At 37.6% G+C, this 22817-nt stretch overlaps 1 protein-coding gene and 1 pseudogene across 1 annotated transcript; both read left to right on the top strand.

The window, feature by feature from the left end:
• Positions 1-11786: 11786 nt before the first annotated feature.
• Positions 11787-20833, top strand: LOC148907518 (uncharacterized; annotated as a pseudogene).
• LOC148907519 (uncharacterized) lies at positions 18494-19096 on the top strand. The gene has a single exon (XM_089035145.1). It carries the CDS (start codon positions 18494-18496, stop codon positions 19094-19096), a length of 603 nt encoding a protein of 200 aa, XP_088891271.1.
• Positions 20834-22817: the final 1984 nt, after the last annotated feature.

Genomic DNA, 22817 nt, shown 5'->3' with positions numbered 1-22817 from the left:
ACTTAGAATTCACTAGTAAGACAGATAAAAACGGGGATGGGACAGGGCTACAAAGATGTTGAAATAGTAGATGCTGTAGTTCGTGCCATTGTGCCAGGGTTAGTCTTGAGAAGTTATTTAGAGTAATTTGAAGATCTTCCCCTTCACCGACTAAAGAAAATTCTACGCAGTCATGGGGTAAAGAGCAGTTCAGAGCTCTACCAGAGTTTAGTATTCCTTTGTCAAAACCCTAAGGAAACACCCCATGCAATTTTGATGCGTGCCCTCGATATCAGGCAGAAAATCCTATTTGCAAGTGATGAGAGTGAGGATGCCCTAAAGTATGAGACAGAGCATATTCAACAGCTCTTTTTAAGAACTGTTGAAACGGGTTTGCTTGATGAGAATATTCGTGTAAGGATAAGGTCCTTCCTATGTGACCATAATATACAAGATGAAGACCTGATTCATCAATTCAATATAGCTGTCACAGCTGAGGGAGAGAGAAATAGAAAGTTCAAGTCCCAACCTAAAAGTAAACCTGCCCAAGTTTCTACCCTCGGAACTGAGAGGGGAAGTCAGGGGTCTAATAAACCCAGGGGGGGGGGGACCAAGCCCCACCCACCAGTCCAGACATGCCCATTGGGATAGAGGGTCTCAAGGCAGAGTTAGCAGCGCTGCGGACGGAAGTCAAGTCACGTGCACTGGCCACCCCCTCCCAAAGCCAGGAAACCCCAGCCACACCTACCAACAATAGCAGTGGGAGAGGGGTAGGTACCAGTACCCGGGTTTCAAAATGCTCAGCATGTAAAGAGAGTAATCAAGTATGGTGCAAACATTGTTTTAAACGTGGGAGTGATGGCCATTATGCAGTAGGATGTCGCCAGTCACAAGGTACCCAGAGACCGTTAAACAACCAGCGGCTGCTTCCTCCGGACCGGGAGAAGTCGGGCCTACAACTGTGTCCCACTGATGTAATTTCTGTGGCAAGTCAGTAACCAGTAGTACTGTAATAAAACCTATGTACACAATGCAGAACTGTTGGATGTTGTTCTAAGGATTGTCAGAAAAGAGATTGGAGTCAGCATAAAGATGTCTGTAAGGCAATAAAACAGTTGTCAACACCAGAAACCATTAAGGAGACTGTGTTTGCTAGCCACCTACATCCCGAACACCATGATCAAATAATTGGCGTTATAGGTAAGGAATGTAAGTGTTTTCTTAATAATACTGAGTTTATGGTGTTATGGGACACTGGCGCTCAGGTGTCTATTTTAACAAAAAGTACTCTGAAAAAGCATTTCAGAGTAAATAAGGTTTAAAGGAGTAAATAACAATTTAAAGTAAGGAGTGTATCAGAATTGATAAGCAGAGAACTAGACTTGACTGCAGTTAACAGAACAAATCTTCCATTCATCGGCTGGGCGGAAGTCAGAGCTAGGCTTCCAACAGAATCAGGCAAAACAAAAGAAATTTATGCAATTTAATATTCAATTCAAATTTCTATAGATTATTCGACACTATCGTGTAATAATTTTTGATTATTTATTCGTGTTTGTAATCTTGACTTCCGATAATAGCGTTGTAACGCCACGTATTGTAACTTAGACAAATTATATTGTAACCTAGAATTTTTTTGTATCTATTCTAGTTCGAACCACGCTACAATTACACAACCTATTCAACTATCATTAAAATACGTGCGTTCGAACCGTGCCTGTCTTATGATCTTCATTCTCGACTATCTATCCCACGTAATCGTGGATTACAATTAGTTAGCTCTACAAAAAGTAGTTCGTCAAGGTCAAGCTCTAGATCGTCCGCGGCAGCAAGAAAAGCGTCTCTTGAAGCACAAGCAGCAATGTTGCTGTGTTTTGTTTGGTGAAGAAAGTGTTTCTGAGGAGTCTTTAATGGATTCATTTAAAGTATATATTTCAGGAGATGACAAGGAGATAATTGATAGAGCTCTGTCTCAATTTGATCCCAATGATGGAGACCTTCACGATTCGTTAAAGGGACTCTGAGGTGCCAGACACATCATAGCTTAAAATGTACATCAAACCTTGTTGATTTTATTTTGAAAATCGAAATGAAAATTCCATGAAATGCGTTTTTTGGGGTGATATTGTCCGTGAAAGTTGCAAAATGACTTAAGCTGGACTCCTTGTGGAATATCACGGATTTGATGGCTTGGGATGGCTGGGTTGTGATGACGTCAGATAGTTGAACATGTTGGATAGCTGGAGTTGATCAGCCAAATTTTGCTATGCTTTTCCATCATATCACTTCCATTAAAATAACTATCTATTTAAGTACTTTAAATGGAAGCTGTCGCAGACCCATAGCCAGAACCTGTGGACCAACCCTAGAGTTACTATCAACATTCCAATCTTACAATGAATTAAGTGAAGAATTATTGTCTTTATTAAGTGATATGCATAATAATTAGCATGTTAAAAATCCAAAAACCATAAAAAAATTCAGATTAGAATAAACAAATCCTGCATTAGAATATATTAATTCGATTGCCAAAGATTAAACAAATGACCATAAAAGTAAATTTGAGTGCTTCAAAAGCAATTTCCGTCCCACCAAAAATTAATATAATCATTATAAAAGCAAATTCAAAGACCACAATAAAAATACAACAAGCCATAAAATAAATGATGAAAACATTGACTGGATCGTCGCCCCATAAAGGTCGGTTGTCATTCATAACTGTTTTGTGTGTTATTATCATTACGCTGATTATTTTGGTGAAGATCATACACCTAAGGTGATGACTGAATGACAAACTTTGAAACAGAAGTGTATCGTATGATGTGCAAAGTTTAATGATACACGTACTGAGGAAAATTGGACAGGTTTCTTTCATGATTGAGTTCAATTTAAACCCCAAGTAAAGTATATGTATATTCTGACAGCTCATATATACAACAAATATCTTTTATTCAAAATAAAAGCATGGCTTCTTGACTCAGGATGTTAACATGAAAAAGTTTTAATGTCAAAGTGTTTTGGCATTTTTTATTCATTTTTTATATAATTTTGAAGTGAGTGCCAAACAAATACCTATGAGCATGAACTTCAAAATTCAAAAAAAAATCTAGGCTCATTTTGTCTCTTTTATTTTCGTTTATAACACCAGTATACTAATATGTGTTCAATATGTGTTCAATAGGCTGTGAAAAAAGTTCAATCGCAAGATCCAAATCAAGCAGATGACTGCTCGTATGATACTGATGATACTGTTTTGCCTGATGAAAGTGGCAATGATGCTGGTAGCCAAGCATCCACACCACCTATGTTAGGGCCCACAAGGAGACACTTCAAGCTTAATCTTCGAGTCAGTTATATTTTTATTGCTTTCACTTGTTTACTTCACCAGTACCTGACTCGAAGATTAAGCTTGAAGTTATCTCCTTATGGGCCCGATCATTTAGTATCAGACCAAGGTTAACTGGTGAAGTCTAACCAGAATTAAAGCAAGACTTATCAAGTACAAGAATTTTTACAAGTTTCAAGTAATTCCAAGATATATTGGGTTTTGTTCATGAAATTCAGCGAAGCATAATAATAAGTTCAGAAGAGGTCATGGCTGCGAACAAAGAAGTTATTTCATCGATGACAGCCACACATATTAGAATTAAATTGGAAGCTTATGGACTACCGACAACTGGTACAAAAACCGAACTGGTTCAACGATAATACTCATTTCGAAAAGGTAAGCATATACCTTCGATAGCGCTATCATTTAGCTTTCAATCTACTCTAACGAAACTACATGAAGAAGTGAGAGGGGTAATGGAGAAAGTTAGTGAAAGAGAGAAGGAAATTGATGAAATCTCGTCAAGGTATTTTTATTGAATCTTGTTTATCATTATAATTTTTATAGATCAATGAAGTTGATGAAAATGAAGTACAGTTACCAGTACAAAATGTAGTATTAGCATATAATATTGGATGGGTTTCCTGTATTTAGATTCTTAGGGATATGGGTTTCCTGTGTACTGGGAGATGGCCAACATGCCGTCCAGAGAATAAAAATACTCGTGGTGTTTACAATCCGTCTCCATCATTCCCTTGTGTTTTACATCGTAACAGAGCATGGTGTCAGAATTGGTTTCAGAACCTTAGATTTTCCATCAAGGAGTATAAAATGTCAGATACAGAAGAAGAACCGCCAAAAATTCTTCAACACGTTCCGTTCCCTGAAAAGCTAACCCTGAAGGATGACGCTAGTCGAAAGAAAGACTGGGAAATGTTCAAGCAAGTCTGGGGAAATTACGAAATATCGTCTCAACTCATCGATCATCCAAAAAGAAGGACAGCCACTCTTCTGACTTGTTTAAAAGTATACAACAGCTTGTCGTTCAACAGCGAGGAAGAGAGGCATGACATTGATATCGTGCTTGAAAAGATGACATAGATTTGCAGAGGTGTAGCTAATGAAACATACGAACGATACTTATTCAATACTCGCACACAAGGGGGCAACGAAATCATCGATGAATTTTATGCAGCTTTACTAGCGTTATCAAAGAACTGCTCGTATGGGGAGCTAACATCATCACTAATAAAGGACAGGATCAGTTGGAATGCAAGATGTTAACATCTGGCAAAAGCTTTTATCAGAGAAAGGCCTAACCTCGAAAAAATGTCTAGAAATAGCCCGCTCATATGAAGCTACGAAGATTCGCATTTGTCGTCAATAAATTAGAAAAAATTAAGTACGAGAAGTTGCTAATGAGGCGGCGTGTAGATTTCACAGCTCTTGGGTCTATTCTGCTTGTTCAACGCAAGTAGTTGTAGATTTGCATACGTAACATTCTTGTGCAGAACAACTCTATTAAATTAAATCGGTTTAAATAGGTATTGATTTTGAATTGCTAGCCTATTATATTTGTGAAAACTCTGATGTGTTCCAAGGCTAGCTTACAACAATCAAGAAGATATTAAAGTTTTACTTGGACGTATATTAGAGGATTTTAAAAAAATCTATAATATTGGGTTTAAGAAGCTAAAAATTTCCAGAAATAAAGTCGAATAAATAAATGACTCTCCAAAGTTTGGTTTAGATAGTCCAAAAGGAAATATGAAAAATGAGCAATTTGGCATTTGAACGTCATTATTTACTTGTCTCGCCTCTCCGCCTTAATAAGTTCAGCTGTATGGGTCGAGTTTGGTGTGTGACGTCATACACTCAAAACAAAACAAACACTCTTTTCTAATATACGTGTAAAACTAGAGAGAAAAGCTAGCGGATCGACAAAATGTCTTGGCGGTGCGTCGTTTGAGGCTTCAATAATATCGCTAACACTGACGCTGGTATTTCAGTACACATTTCACCTTTAAAAAAATCGGAATCAGACAAATGGAAGCGATTTGCTCGGTTACGTCGAGCAAATTTCGATCCGAAAGGAAAGTTTGGAATTTGCTCAAAACACTTTAAAGAAGACTGCTTTACTCGAGCTATTTATATTAAAGGACAGCAAAGACGGTTAGTGCAGGTTGCTGCAGGATTCCATCAATCTGGGAATACGAAGAAAGTCATGAAGCCACGGCAGATATTGTCAGTGATCGAGTTTATTGTTAATGATCACTCATTTTTTTAATTTTTTTACCTAGAATACTTTTGCCATGCATTTATAGCTATTATTAGAAATTATGATCATCCTAATAAGTATCGAGTATTTCTAATAAACACCTGACTGTGCAGAAGTAATAATTGTTTAAAGCTGGCAAACTGAGGTCGCGTGCTTTTATAGACAACAACCTCTGATCTAACACACAAAAAAAGACTGTTGATAAAGGAAGCAAAGACATGCATATTTTGCAAAAACAACAGTAATTTCGCCTAAAAGTCTAGTAAAACACATGGCTTTGATTTTTCAGTCGCGGTAGTCTGACATGATGTGAATTACAATTAATGCAATAACAAACGCTCTTCTACCCTGAGGCTCAGAGGTTATTTGATTCTGCATTCTCGCTCCGGGATTTACTATGTTGAGTAGTTGCGAGGAGAAATAAATCCAATCAGAGACCTATATTGTGTTTCCGAGTCAAAATCTGACCCTAGCCTTCTGATTGGTTAACGTGTGATAGAGGGTTTTGATTGGCTAATAAGATTATTCTGTTTTTCCAGTTTGTGACTTTCTGTGACGTTTAGCCCAGACAACATTAAACGAAGAAGTGACTATGGCGGACGAGAAATTTATCCCTCAAAGTCTCCATGAGAATATCTTAAGAAAAGGTATTGATACTCATAATAGTTTGTATTCACTTTGTATTAGGCATGCGTGTATTGGCAAAATAAATCTTTCTTTGGAAATAAATCTTGCTTCAGTCTCAAAATATGAATAATGGAGAAAATTCTGCTCTCACAAAACCACTTACACATCTATGGTCAGCCCTGGTAAAATGTGTTATCTTCTGGCAATTTTTTCACCTACAACAAAACATTACTTTCCTGTCTACATTTAGTAATGTGTGAATAATAGTAAAACCTAGTGAGGAAATAAAACTGATATGATTCCTATATTTAATAGGTTCCCCTTATGGAGTTGAATGGAAAGACTAAAGCAATTCACCAAGGACGTTAAACATGGAAAGACACCTGAGAGTTTTAAAGCATTTGTGCAACAATGTCTAACCTCTGAGAATTTTAATGGTAAGTAATTGGAACTTGAGTAGTTGTTTCTACTGGCGGAGGGTGTTGATATTAGTTACCATACTTCATAATCACTATAGTGATTTTCCGTCGACCCTGAAAGAATAGTCAGTCTAACAGTTAGTAGTAGACTCGTGAGTTAGTCATTTTTTTCCACGGTCGACAGGAAATCACTCTATGATAGCAAAAGAGAAAAATATAGTTTGTGGCATTCGTATCTATTGTCTAAAGTATTATTGTGAAGTAATTAAAAAGGCATGTGTGATTATAAAAATAATTGTCTTTATAACATGTCATACAATAAACCAATTATTGGCCAATCAACCAATCATGCACATTAAAAGTAGATTATAATTGAAGTTACTAGAATTATTACAAATATCTTTGTAGGTACTGCAGCAACAGAAGACGCTGTTTTAACTAGAGAAGATTCTCTCTGGTTTGCTGACCCAAAAATTTCAGCTGAATGGAAGATAACATCTTCTGTCTTTCAAAATCTGCAATTTGGTGGAGCAAATTTCATATTTATGCAGGAGGAAAAGGTGATTGTGGTTATCCTATATATTACACAAGTCAGGCTCACTGATACACTGAAAATGAACAAAATTTTCATAAAGTGATTTTTTCTACAGGATTGGAATAATAATGTGGTCAAAGGAATCATCCGTAGTGTTTGTATAACCACTAGGCAAATATGTAACCATTACATTATAGTCATGAGGAAAGCTGGCCTAGAAAATATGGAGGATTGCACTCCTGATGGTAAAGAAGATAGTTAAGTGCAGTTAGTCCTAACAAGACGCTTCAAAGAGGTAAATGCATAAGGCCCCCTGTGTTGTGAAGTCAAGTTCCTGATATTTTGGAGTGGCATAATCATTATTGTTATTTTACCTCTCCTCCCTATAAGATGGACACCTTTCTAAGATGGACAGCTGCAGCCAGTCCTGAAGGAGTCTGTCTTAGAGGTAGTTTACCTAGAATAAGAAAACCTTAGAACAGTACTAATTGTGCAGCAGTTTCTTTCAGTCTCTATCTGGTGATCTGCATGCATAAAGGAAAAGTAATGATGTATTATTCTGTTATCATTGTAGTGCAACTGAAAGTTTGAAGATCCTCTTTGTTGGCAATGTCGAAGTGAATTGCAGAATTTTTTTTAATTACTGAGAGTGAAGAAATGCTGATGGAAAAGCTTCTAGAGAATTTTCTCCCAGCCAATGGTACTGTGCTGGAAATTGGATGCAATAAAGGTAAATGCACTGTCTGACACAGCTACTAAAATGGTCAAAGACTAACATTAACCAAGGTCAGTCTTGTTGTGCCAATATAGAACTCTACTGAAGTTTAGGACTGAACCTTTGTTATTATTATTGGAGTTAAACAATGGATGAAGCGAAACAACTGAAGTGTAATTTAACATTAACCAAGGTCAGTCTTGTTGTGCCAATATAGAACTCTACTGAAGTTTAGGACTGAACCTTTGTTATTATTATTGGAGTTAAACAATGGATGAAGAGAAACAACTGAAGTGTAATTTTTGGCACGATGTAGAATATTGTTATCCTCAAAATCACTAAATAAAAAAAGTGGTCTTTATTTTGCTTGGATCTGTGGACCTGTTGAGAGCAGCATTCAAGTGTGATGCCAGCATATACACAGAGGAAGCCCAGAGAAATGTATTTATGGCAGAGACAAGGAGATTAATGGCCGAAAATTCCAAGAATAGAAATGATGGAGCAGAAATTAGTATCATTCGTGAAGAGGATGAAAGCTAATCGATTTTACATTAATAGTTGGACCCTTTTTTAATTCATTTATTTATTAAAAAACACAAACATCAACACAGACAACAACAAAAAAAAAAAACAAAAAAAAAAAAAAACAAGGAAGAAGCTGAGACCAAAATGAGAAATACACCTGGAAGTAGGTTATGGTATTAGATCGTATTCATGTGACGTCACGGCATAATCGGCCGCCATTTTGGAGCACATCTACCCACGTGTATCATATGCAAATTATGTAAACAAAACTCTGACAGCTAAATTTAAAATGACTTCTTTTCGAGATTCCTCAATTTCTTCGGCTAATAATGATGAAGAATTATTTGTTCCTCTTTCACAATACGCTAAAAAATTAGAAGGAAAGGTAAAACAGCACTACATGGAGAAAATTGCGAAGATTGGAATCGATCCTAACTTGATGGAGGGGAAACGTGTCGAGCCGGACTGCCAACCACCAGTCGAATCAACTGATTTACTTTGCTATCTAGTTTTAGAAACTAGTTTCTATACTCAGAAGCAATTTAAAGCTTTCATGAGCCTTGAGGCATATAACCAAATGGTTTCAGGCTTTATAAATTTAAAAACATAGATTCATGAGGTATTAAAAACCCGACAAACACTATGTTTGACAAAGGTATTCGGACTCAAGCAAAAGTAGAAATGGTGGGGAGGGGGGGGTACGTATGTGAAAAATGATTGAAGAAAAATGATGAAAAAGATATAAATAAATAGCATAAAATAAATAAATATTAAGGCAGTGGGTGATTGCAACAGATGAGCATACGAGACGTAAATGAGAGTATTATGGATATGTATCGTAGATAGGTAGCAATGATACAGTAAACGATAAAGTACATCGTACAATGTATATTGAGTTAAGAATAAAAGTGTTTCGAGTGAAGGCAACGTTACAAAACATGAGTTCATGCGTCGCGGCAGTGTGGTAGGGAATACAATATAAAACTACGGAAGCTCTGGGATAGTTGTTCGATCTACCAAGTATTTATCATCAGGGGTTAAGACAAAAGGTAGAGGTCAGTATTCGACCTACACGTTTCAAAACTTCTAGCGCTAGAAGTTTAACCCTACGTGAAACGAGACGACTGGGACACAGCACGTTGGCCTGTGTGTGTGTATTATGTGTAGAAAGAATAAACATAAGTAGCGTGTGTCAGAAATTAAACTAACGTTAGTGATGATAGGACGGGCGATATCAAATTGAGAAAGGTTAAGGACTTACTTGGAGTGGGCTGGAGTGGTTTGTGAAGCTTGCTTTATGGCTTACAAAGTAGTGTTTATACTGCCGTATTCAAGAAGAATTGATCATATCCAGGAAGGGAAGGTATGCAGGGAATGCATGTAATGCAATATGGTTAGCGTGTGACCATCAAATGTGGACGCTTTCAGACCCAGTCAGTTGTTCATGTGAATTCTTACCATGGACATAGGTAGAATGTCCTTGGAAATTTCTTTGGATTTCTAGTGACCCAGTCAGCTGAATTCTTACCATTTCATCTGGTTATTAAATAAAGAAGAATATTAATTCTGGTAAAAAATTCTCCTTCAACATTATTTTTGTGCTACTATTGGAAACAATGGTAGATAATTTCAGATAACACATGATATTTGCCTTTTTTTCCTACTTCAGAATATTGGAACTTAAAAAAATTACATGTTATTCATGTTAAATTATGTATGTTTAATATATTAAGTATACTAAATTGAGGAAAAACGCAGCTTTTGTCTCGTAACTAATTAATTTTCTTTTGCGTCAAACAAAACAAAACAAAAATAAGCTTTGTTCTTTATAATTAGTTCAAATAATAGACGCAAAGATGCCATTGTACTCGATGTTTATGTACTAGAGTGCCAATGTTCGACGAAACAAAAACGAGAATGCGCCATCTATCAAATATTGCGATATAAAAAAATTTAATGCTTATAATTTCATCACCACCTTGAACCAAGTCCCATTGGATACTTCGTTAATGCTTGACGACATTGATCATATGTTGGAATCTTGGGAGTCTCTTTTCAATGGCGCACTAGATTCTCATTTAATTGAGGCTATTGTGACCCAAAAGAATGGGTTGATCATTTTCCAAAGTCTGCCGACGACAGTTTCGACGCTTTCTTTTTCTACAACGCAATAAATTTGGTCTCCATATTTGCCCTCCATCAATTAAATTATAATAGAGTTTTTCCGTATCCCTTGAATTTCAAGGGTGAATTTCAAAGGGTGAAATTTTTCATGCAAATTAGGCAAGCACATTTATTCGCTTTTACCAAAAACTGAGCATATTCTGTTTTTTGTTTTTGGACGTAGTTGAATATTCTAATAATGATTAACCCCTTAGATTAACAATGCACAGCAGATTTCTGCGTTTAAACATTATTAGAATTTTCTCATACTTTTTATCTTTCTGCAAATTTCACCCTCACTCTCATGTCAAAATCTCTAAAAATGTGGCCGTCTATAAATATCTCACCGATGATGACTAATCTGAAAATCTTTATGACACTAGGCCATTCACCCTTGAATAGCGTTCACCATTCTCATCAGACTCCCTTACTTACTCCAGTGGCTCGTATTAATGTTTTCAGATTTACATTGGGGACAAGAAACATTTTTGTCTCACAGCAAATGTGTGAAAGAATGTTATTCAAAATTATGTTTAGTTTTGTTATTTCAACTTATTACAATATAAATGACACTTACTCAAGTAATAAACAAAATGTTTTCAAAGCGGGAACATTGTGTGATTATCTTTATATCTTGTATTTGCAGACGATACACGTAATTTAATACATCTCGCAATGGCAATAAAACATAAACTCAAATGATTTATTTGGTTACACCTACATTAGCTGCTGTCATCAGAACTGCTGACATTAATATCTTTATTGGCTGCAATTGCCTTTTTGTATTGATGATGAGTTTTAGCAGCCTTCGCAGCAATGTCCATCATTTTAGATGCTTCTTTCATTAACTTGTCTATTTTGCTATCTCTTTTCTTTTTCTTTGCAAAATTGCAAAGGAATCATAACTCAGATTCTATGGCTGACCCATGAAACTCAAAACATCTTTGTTAGAAACTTATATTGCAAAAATGAGCCGTCTTATGTCATTTCCCGGCATTTATTGGTACAGTTAGCATGGCTACTTTAAATCTCCTTTCAGTAATTATAGAATTACACGAAGATGAAGAGGATGTCTGCCCATTTCTATATTTATGTTACTGCAAGTTTTCTCAGCTGTTCAGGGTGTTTCTCTTCGAGCTACCATTAGACTACTGTTTCCAACCTTACCCGGACAAAGAGATTAATTAAGGCCTCGTTTGACCCGAAACCCAGTTCAGATGTGGGAGTTGACAGGCGAAACACCATTAAGCCTTACAAGAGTTGTTCAGAGAATCTCAGTTGATGCTGAAAGATTTATCCGCAATTCCCGAAACCCAAGATACAGAGAGATTCAAACAAGGCCGTTTGCTTTGACAACTCGTGACCGGATATTGATGCTTTTTGTTTGGTTACGCACGTATCCGACCTTTTCAGAACTTGGAAGTATGTTTGGAGTGGGTGCTACAACTGCAGCAGAAAATATCCATATTCTTTTAATAACACTTTTTCATTATGAGCCCCTCTACATTAGATGGCCTAGTTTACGGGTTTGGAACAGCTTACGAGGAAGTATTGCGGATTTCCCTGATGTAGTTGGCATCATTGACGCCACGCCAATCCGCATCAACAGACCCCAAGGCAACGTGCAAAGGCTGTATTATCGCGGCGATCGGGGCTATCATTTCCTAAACTGTCAAGTAATAGTTGACTGTGATGGCTTCTTTGTCTATAGCCAGGCAGGATATCTAGGTCACCAACCTAACGCAGTGTGGAAAACCCTCAGAAAATGTGCCAGAAAATACTAGAAACTTTGAGTTAATTATAGGATTGTTTGTTATATTTCCTGATCACACTAGCTTATATTCTAGAAGGTTCCTTTAATACCTATCGGTTGTTCTAGATCATTCTTTATCGTAACCTAGCACGTAATAGCGAGTTCTAGAACGTTCTATGTAGACCGTTCGTGCGAATATGCATGTTAGTACTTTCTAGAAGATGATGTAACGTTCTAAAAATAGCCTTGAAAAGAGTATATATAAGAGAAGTTGTAACCGGTGAATCTTCAGATGTTTTTCAATTCAAGCGGTGAATAAAGATTGCTAGAAGACAACACTGCGAGTACTTCAGTGTCACAGGGAACTTTTACAGGGCCAATTTTCCGTTCTCCACAGCAGCAAGCTATGCCATGATTCCAAGAATTGGTCATAACTGTGCTCTTCCACTTCCAGTAGGCAGCTATATATTGGCAGACAGTGGATAGCCAACAGGATATCTGCTATTTGCACCATTCTCACGTCGCGGCAGAAGACGTCCAACAGCCAACATGCAATTCTTTAATAGCTTGTTGTCTGTTCACAGAGTGAGAACACAACATCGAATAGGCGACTTAAAGATATATAGGTGTGTCTCTAGCCGTTTTAGACACAGACGCAGACAATTATACAGATTTGTAGAAGTTGTTGATGAACACGACATCAATAAAGGCCCAAAACAACCTAAGCTGACTAGCCAAGAAGATCAAACTGAATATGGCACCTCGACATCTATGGTTGCAGATATTACTGCAACCGTAGATAAGGTAAAGAAAGATTAAAATGAGGAAATTCAGTTCAAAGTTATTATATAAATTAGTATTATATAGTATTAATTCATAAATTAATTACTATAGTATTATTCATCACTGTAGTCATGAATAAGCAAGTTATTGGTTTTTGTTTTTTGTTTTCTAACTGCTATAATAATAATAATAATAATAATAATAATAATAATAATAAATTTATCCAGGAGACCTACTCGCAAAAGCGATTTTCAGTAGGGTCCTGCAACAGAAATAATTGTTAAAAATATATACAAAAATAAAATAAGACATAAATTAAAATTAAAATGATAAAATTAATTTTTTTTTTCTTTCTTTGCATAAGCGTCAGTATATATAGTCCGTACGTTAGTATTCAAGTTTATTTTTTCACCTCCATTTAAGTTAAGTTGTGAACACAGATATTGTAAGTTTATCGTTTTCATCTTTTCCTTTAGTTTTTCCGTACCATTTCTTGCTTTCTTAGTTTAACTTTATTGACTTATTTTCTTGTTATTTGTATATCGTAGCAAATCGTTCGTTTAATATAATGAAAGATCAGTACGCATTTCAAACTGTCAATATACAATCACTTTATTCTAGAGAGTATATCTTTTTTCCTCAAAATTGAATCAAAAATATACAGAGCTGTAGGGAAAACTATTTATCTTTTGATGATGGAAGGGTGTTACTAGTATTGGAAAATACATTTTCTAGCATGCTAGAGTCAAAAAATTGCATGCAACACAAAAGCAAGACTATTACACAATCAAAACTATTTAACAATCAGTAAACAAATGACTATGAATGCATGTAAGTCAAACTCATTAAGCTTACATAGGGAACCCAAAAAGCATCCTCATTTCACAGTGAAAAATCACTACAACCCTACCATTACAAACACAGTCTCTTTAAATAACCGTCATTACCAGTTATTTGAATAGTCTCAAACGTTATATTTACAGAAGTACTTATTTACAAATATTAAGTGAAGTATTTAGCGAAGTTCGGTTCATCAAAAGTTTGTATTATTGATCATAATAGCTTTACGATTAAAGCCATGTTGTAACTGTTGAGTGTTTTGCCAAAATAAAACACAAATATTACAAGCCGAAATAAATGCTGTTTCTAGAGATATGTCTTGCCTCATTAAGCGACGATCCTGAAGGGCGTCCTAATCACAGCCCACTCCAAAAGAACAAGTCTAAATCCATTCCCATTGCTCTCTTGCTTTTGAATCCCAGTTCCAATGTGTAAAATCCCATTTCCCAGCTCTAACGGAGTGTTCATTATTAAGTCTTTAGGTTAATCAACTTTTGTTTTTAAATCCAAGGTGGGTCGTATAGATTATGTTATCTTCCCTTCCTGTCTAAATTGACTGAGAAGGCTGCCGCACAGCAGATGACAAATCACATGCCAAGTCATTCCCTCATCCCCGAGTTCCAATCTGCATACAGACATGGTCATAGCACCGAAACTGTTCTTTTAAAAGTTCGTAATGATATACTAATGAATATGAACAAACATGTCACCATGTTAGTGCTTTTAGATCTAAGCGCTGCTTTCGACACCATCGCTTCTTCAACGCCTTCAGTTCTCCCTTGGTCTCTCTGGTAATGCATTAACTTGGTTTCGTTCATACCTTTCTGATCGTTTCCAACAAGTTATGGTTGAGGATGTGCGTTCAAACAGATTCGACCTCAAGTATGGTGTGCAGCAGGCTCTTGCCTGGGTCTACTATTTTTCTGTATTTATACCAGTCATCTCTTCGAGATTGTTATCCATCACTTACTGCAAGTGCATTGCTATGCAGACGACACTCAAATCTACCTTGCATTTAAACCAGATAATAACACACCTCAATATCTGGCTATCAGCACCATGGAAGCCTGCATAAAGGACCTGAGATGTTGGATGATTGAAGACAAACTAATGATCAATGAATCAGACTTCTCAGTTAAAACACGAGTATAAACAACATAAAGGACGAGTAATATGGAATGCTCTTTCGCTCAACAAAACTCCCGTTGTGAAGCAGTTGAAGAAGACTCCATCCTTCCTATAAATGCCTGTAAGCTCGATCTTACATCGCATTTGGTTTCCTTGGGGATAAGCAGTAAGCGAGGATGGCGGTGCGGTAAAACTGTACTCTACACTACTAGTGAGAAAGACCTGATACTGAAGCTGGGTACTTCCACTTGCCCGAGGAAAAGGTTGCTGCTATGACTATCTGCCCTAAACATAGGCGAGAAATGACAGTAAATTGGCCAGGCAGAAAACGAATGACTTGTGGTTATCCTACTCACAAAGGGGAGAACAAGCAAATCCGAAACCCTCGGAGAGTCAATATGGCAGTATCTAAAGAGATATTCAACCAACACGGCGTCGTGGTTCCAGCAGTAACTGGTGAGTCAATATCCATATTTACGCAAAAGAACAATCGGCACAAAATGAGACATGAATGTGTTCTCAAGAGCCAAAGATACTTTAGCTTAGTGGTATCATTCTTATGAGACCACCTTCAAAACTTTTTCCAACTCAATATCGGTTATATCGGTCGCTGGTTCGAGCCCTGCGGTCGTCACATGTTGAATTGAGTGTGTTTGACGTGTTGTTCTCGCCTATGCTACGAGGGTTTTCTCTGGGTTCTCCAGTTTCCTAGCCTCCCGTGAAATTCAACATGTGAGTTGAGCGTTGTGTGCACAGAATATTGAATGGAATGGAAGTGCGCGGCTAGACTCTCAAATAAAGACATTTATTTACTTTATTTATTTAACAAAAAACACTCCAGGGAGGGTCGACTTTTGTAGGGTATGATGAGAGCTTCAAATCGAATGAAATTTTATCTGGGAACAATATATTTTTCAATGAAACACGTTTAGAACAACCCCTCACCACTTACGGATTCACCTTTGAGTGGTCAGTAGCTATAATTGATTTAATTATTTTTTAAATTTAGAAATACTTTATACATCGTATTTTTGGCCGCCCTTCTTCAGTACTTTTTGCGATACTTTGATACTGATTTGTCGAAGTCGCAAAATTGAGAATGAATAAGGTAGCTCGATTGCAAAGCAATACGAAGATATATTATCGCTATAAATTAAATCCGGCTTTAAATTTAAGCTTTTTCATTTTTTTCAAATATAATGAATATTATGCTCATGTTATTTTAATTATTTTTGCAGCATTTTGCGACGACTATCGGAAGAATCACACAAAAACGCATCAAGCGCGAGCTCAACAGTCCATGACTCTACCCGACACAAGTATTACTGTTATAATTTATTGACATGGGCGTAGCCAGTATTCCGCCATTTCGGTTGAGGCCCCGAAACGCAAAACCAAAGAGAAAAAAAGAAAGCCATTAAAGAACCGGGATTACTTTTTCTCCTCTCAAAAATAAAAGGAAGGCTGGCCCCCTTGGCTCCCCAACTTCTTCCACGCCCATGATTTATGTTATTCATGCTAATACGCTTACTTAGTAGAAATATATGACCTCACCTACGCTATATTAATATTAGATTATTGATGAAGACATCACCGAGGATGTACCACCTTTAGAAGATGATGTTGGGCCCTTAGATATAGGGGAGCAGATACTGTCAAGCGATACAGACGAGACTTCAACAGTTTCATCGCAGGTGTCTTCACAGAGCATCCCAGAACAAGAGATAAGCATCAGGTCTGACGAAGTACATGCATAACATGAAAAACATTGAATACCACTATAAGCATTGAATACCACTATAAGTAATCTTACTGACGGCCGTACTAGCCCCATCTTGTCAACTCTGAACACATCTTCGAAAGATATCTCGTCTACGCAACAAAAATATTATCAGCGAAAGGCCAAGGAAAGTATTTTGGCAACATTGAGTGTCATAAGTCCTGGTCAAGAACAAGAGCTTTGGGATGCTCTCCGAAAGGGATCTAGCGTGGATTCAGGAGCCATAACTACGAGTACACGCAAAAGCTTTGATCCATCATCTGCTATTATAGATTCTCTTGTCAAGGCCTATGAACAAGCTGGACCTTGGCAAACAAAGCGTCAAATTCTTTCCATTTTTGCTAATGACTTTAGCCGTTCAGAGTTAACGACTTTGATACCACCGTAGTCCAAATTGCGAATAGACCAAGCTCGCCAGCATGCTAACGACATCGGTAAGGGACAGACAGTACCATCAGAACCAATATACCTCACCCGTATCTTAGCATCCCAAGTACAGCATTTTGTCGATTTTATTTCCAGATCAGAAATGCTACAAGATGTTGCCTTTGGAACGAAAACCCTAAAACTTGACTCAGGTGTTTCCATTATCATACCAGCCGTAGTACGAACCGTGACCCCGTCCAGAATAATAGAGCAATACCAAAGCTACTGTACGTATGATAACTTTGAGCCTGCAGGCAAGCGCTCACTTTATAGAATGATAGAAGTGTGTGCTGCTTCACTACAGAAGTCATTACAAGGTCTCGATAATACAACATGGCTCAAACGATCAGTGGGTCAAATTAAAGAGGCCAAGAGGTATCTCAAGACAGAATTCAAGAGCCATGTTGGCCGAGAGAAAAGCTGTGCTGACAATTGTACGACCCATGCCCTAAGTGACCCAAGTCAGAAAAGGCTTCAAAGATCATGCAAACAGAAACACGACGTCAACTGCAATTCCTGTACGTCTCTTGTAAAAGTTATGGAAGATGTTACAGCTGAGATAAATAATGTCGTCATGGATGAAGATCAAGAATCAAGAATGAGACATGAATGCAAACAGTATATAGAAGCAATAAATGCCTGGAAAGCACATTTACTACGTACAATAAACCCAGAGGAAGTTAAGCAGGACGCTTTGGAAGGACTTATAGTAATGGACTGGGTAATGAAATTCTTGCCTCTTCGTTACCGAGAACGAATGAGCGAGTTCTTTGGTAAAAGAGGGAGGAGCTGACACGTTAGTGCACTGATTACAAGGAAGGGCGAAAAGCTAGAAGTGGAGTGTTTTGTACATATCTTCGACTCGTGCACACAGAACAGTTTTGCAGTAGCTTCTGTAATAGAGAATTTGCTGAGCACCATCAAAGAAGAGTATCCTCACATTACCAGCGCCTTCTTTCTATCAGACAACGCTGGTTGCTATCACAGTGGCTCCTTGCTGCTCAGTCTCCCACATATTGGCAAGCGCACTGGTATAGCTCCACCCACAGTCAGGAAAGGATATTCTTGGCTTTCACGTGACCTATCCAAATATGGGCGTCCGCCATTTATGTGCCCCTCCGAGTGTGAAATGTTATGATAATAGTAGGCCATTTTTATAGTGTTTAGAGTTTTAGCTCGCTTCAGAGCCAAATGATGTCTCAAAACTTTGGAAAATGGCTGTGCCAGTGCTCTCGAAATATGGATCAAGTCTTGAAAGTCATGTAAAGGAACGTTATTTGAAGAAGATCGAGGCAGTAGGCGTTGATCCAGTCGCCATACCAAGTGAGCAGTTTGATCCTGAATGTTTGACTCCAATAGAGCAGTCAGATTTGTTTAGTTACTTGGTTTTGCAGACGAGCTATTATACGAACTATCAGTTTAAAAATTACAAGAGTTTGGAAGCACGTAATCAAGTGGTGTCTGGATTTGTGGCTTCAGTAAGAGGACAAATTATCTCAAGCAAGCATTTGGTCGTGGCAAAAGTTCGCCATTCCCAACGCATGAATGACCCTCTGGCCGATATTTGGATCATTGCCGGCAAGGATGGTACGGTTTTTTCTGCTCATTGTTTGGGTTGTAAAGCAGGCCTAGCTGAATCTTGTTCGCATGTTGCCAGCGTCTTATTTTACATCGAATGTTGGACAAGAATCAACAGGAAATTAGCCTGTACCCCAGTTAAGTGCACGCGGCTTCTTCCCACGTATGTCAACGCAAGGGCCAAGGACATAGATTTCTCTTCTGCGAAAAAACTCAGAAATTCTAGACAGTACCATTGATAAATTGAATGATGAAAATTTAGGACAGTCTCGTAAAAATCAAGCTGGATCTGGACGAGACCCGAACCCTTCAGCCCAAGTTTAAGCAGCGGAAAAGGAGGAATTTTACACAAAACCCTACAACTGCTAAACAAAAGCTGCTTTGTTAAGTTTAATCGACCCCTTCGCTGACCATTTCATTTCGAAAAGTTGGAATGTTCCAGTTTTATGTGATCTTTACAAGCCTTGTAATTTAGATCTAGATTATCTAGAACTGTTGCGAAAGTGCTTAGATGTCAAGCTGAACATTTCAGACGAGGAAATAAAAGCGGTTGAGCAAGACACAACCTCTTCACAAACTCTTCGTGCTATTCGCCTTGATTTGATATCACTTTAGGTATCAAAGAAAAGGAAACTTTTTTTTTACCGCTCTTTGAACCGCAACCAATTACGATACAATGCACCATGTTCAGTGAAAAGTTCACACATATCTCTCTGTTAGCGTCTGTTTGTTTACTATTGAGGGGCAAAAAGATGGCAGATAGCAACCGTTGTCAAGACTGGTGTCACGTGGGTGAAAGCCAAGAATATGCGACAGAAAAACTGCACCCATGAAATCTCATATCAGGCGGTGGGTCAATGAAAGGTATGATGTTCTTACAGCTTTTGACATGAAGAATGCCTTAGAATCCCACGGTGGTTTAAAAGGTTGTCGTGCTGCTGTCGTCAAGATTGACACCATAGTAGAAAAAAATCTCCAGATTTTCCAGGAATTAGTTTGCTGAATAAACTTGCCTTCACTAAATATGGCATCCGCGTCTGGCGTGCGTACAATGTTAGCCTTGGAGAATTGCTTCTCTACCGTGATCTAAATGTAGTACCACAAGATACCAGGCTAGCGGTACTTCATGGTTTTGGTCCTTTAGAACGACATGGGTCCGTCAGCATTTCACAAGCGGAAAGACCAGAGCTATTTTCCTGTAATGAAAGCACCTGTGTACGTTCAAGACAATGGAGGAGGCAGAGGCGCATATGGATACAGGGAAGCATCTTCAGGCTGAAGATTGCGAGTCAGTTTACGACACTGTAAGGAAGATGTGGGCAGAGAGAGTCACTGAGATGAATGTGGCGGTCACAGGTAAAGGAGTAGCTATAACAGTAGACCAAGGCCCTTCCACGTGTTACAAGAGGACTGCACCTAAAGGATGGGCACTCAAAACCAACAAAAGAGGAGTCAGGATGGGAGAAGAAGCCAAAGCTTTTCTCATTAAAAAGTTCAACGAAGGAGCATCAGAAGGACAAAAGGCAGATGCCAATCAGGTAGCAAGGGAAATGAAGGTTCTTCGAAATAGTGATGACAACTTAATTTTTCAACCTGAGGAGTGGAGGAGTGCTACACAAATCAGCAGTTTCTTCTCGCGTTTTTCTGCGCTTCAACGACAAACTGAAGGAGAGGGTGCAATTGTTGACGAGCAACTCGATGAAGAAGAACTGCTCGCGTTAGAGAGCGAGGAAACAATACGATCGTTAAATGAAGCTGTTTTTGTAGACATGGAAAGTCCAATTCATCCTATCATGGTAACCAACTATAAAGTTTGCGAGTTATCCCGCGCTGGCAAGCTGAACACACTCAAAGTTTCTCAGTTGCGTGATATTAGCATAGAATTACAGATAGCAACACCCGGTTCGCAGAAGAGGAAAAACACATTCATTAATCCTTTATTGGAATACGCGAAGAAATGCTCTTGCTGTGAATAAATGCATAACGATCATTATAATATTAAAGCGAGTGCGATGTTCATGTTGTTCACGATTGTCATGAAAAACATATAGTTTTTCAAATACCAATTTTTCAAAATCACTTTTTCCAACTTTTTTTATTAAATCTTGCTCTATCAACCTAACCATTTTCACGTCTTTTATCAATATTGTAGTTATGCAAAGTAAAACGCAACACGCTCCTGAAAGTATTCAGTGTTCCAATTAAATTTCAATACTTTGTACTGATAAATATGCAAGACTGGGAAGTCACCGCCGTGAGATCAAACTATCTACAAAACTTTTTTCCATATTCTATGGCTATAAGCTAGTAAATATGATTGTCACGTTTGAAAACCATTTTGGATTGTGGAATTAATGAAATTTATCTTTATTTTGGTTATTGGTTACAATTAAAACAGTATGGGAATATGGTAATTAGGCATCGCTTTGTAAATTTAATAGTAAATGTTTTGATATCGCGGTAACATGATCAATACTTAGAATTTTACTTCAAAAATTCATACAGTTACTAAATATAACATTCTTGCGTTTCCCGATCTTGTTTGGTTTGTATTGTGAAGTTTTGGTTAAGTTATAAGCAAGAATACGAAAACAAAGTTTTGGCAGGAAATTTTGCCAGACGATGACAAACCGAACTTTGTATGTAGCCACAGATCATGTTATTTTTCCCCCCAATCAATTCTCTTTTTATTTTGATTCACATACCAATGAACTATCAAAATATGGCTTAAAGTAAAAAATAAACTGCCGCACTTTTGAGAAGAACGCGCTCAAATATTGAAAATAATCAGTTTTGCCGAAGATGTAATTATGATATTAGATCTATTATTATATCACCATCATCATCATCTTTTTTTTTAAAAAGAGCGAAATGTCTTCATTCCTAGTTACCTTGAAATTCATTACCCTGGAATGAAACAGGGCACACTAACACCTATGACATAGACCTGCCATCGTGCAAATTTATAGTGAGAAAGGACCAAGCTAGCACCTTTTTCTCACTCCATGTCAAAACGACAGCAAACTTGCATAGATGTCAGCAAAAATGTCAGAATGTCAGCGTAAGCATCGTCGTCGTCCATATATGTATGTATATCCTGGTAGAACGTCATTTGTTAACGGTAGAGAGTGACATGTTACATATTAACTGACTTTTTAGTGGGGACCCCTCGTCGTCGTCGTCGTCATTATTATTATAATTACAGAACACAATTGCACACCGATCGAGCAAGATATCCTGGCATTGCCAGTGTGGATGGGGGGACTTCGAATTAAAAACCCAAGTGAGGTCGCTGCCTCAGAGTATTCAACGTCAATCAAGACAACTGCTCCACCTGCTGAACAAATAATATCTCAAAAGCATAAACCTACGGAGCCCGTTAAGAGCCACTCATAAACTATTTTTGAAAAATCCCGAGTTACTAGTGTGAAAATCTCGAGTTACAAAAATCCGACTAACAAAAATCCCGACTTACGAAAATCCCGAAAAATCCTGGATTGAACATTTGTATACAATCATTTATGTAACATTCGAAGATTTTAAGAGCGGATGTCCCTAAATGCCAACTACCGCGGGAAAATCGAAAAAATTCGAAAATTCCTAAAATATTCCAGAAGAAAGCCTTTGTGGTTCTTATTACCAGAAAAATACTTTTAGGATATTCCGCTTTTTAAATAGCGATTTTTTAAATGTTTTGTAATTCACGCCTAAAACGGCGATTTTGAGTGGCGAATAAGGCCGAGTTTTAACGATGTACCTTGCCCCAAATTTCTTCAAAATTTTTAACATTTTGTTTTCTACAGGTGATTTGAAGTTCGCCTAACCTTCTTCGCTTGATTATTTAAAATTGGCATGCAACGAAATTTTTTTTTTGATTTTTGAAGAAGGGCCTAATTTATTCAGTTTTGACAAAGTCAAATATTGACCATTTTCGAAAGCATTAAAAGTCAACTGGTACAT

Source organism: Actinia tenebrosa, unplaced genomic scaffold (genome assembly GCF_029948245.1).
Source record: "Actinia tenebrosa isolate PJP-AT-01 unplaced genomic scaffold, QUT_ActTen_1.0 PGA_scaffold3__52_contigs__length_22856419, whole genome shotgun sequence".
NCBI lineage: Eukaryota > Metazoa > Cnidaria > Anthozoa > Actiniaria > Actiniidae > Actinia > Actinia tenebrosa.
Note: the sequence above shows the minus strand (reverse complement) of the source record. Positions and strands in the feature narration are given on the sequence as shown.

Excerpts from the sequence above, each read along its gene's own strand:
- LOC148907519 (XM_089035145.1), top strand. The coding sequence starts at position 18,494 with ATGGCTGTGCCAGTGCTCTCGAAATATGGATCAAGTCTTGAAAGTCAT.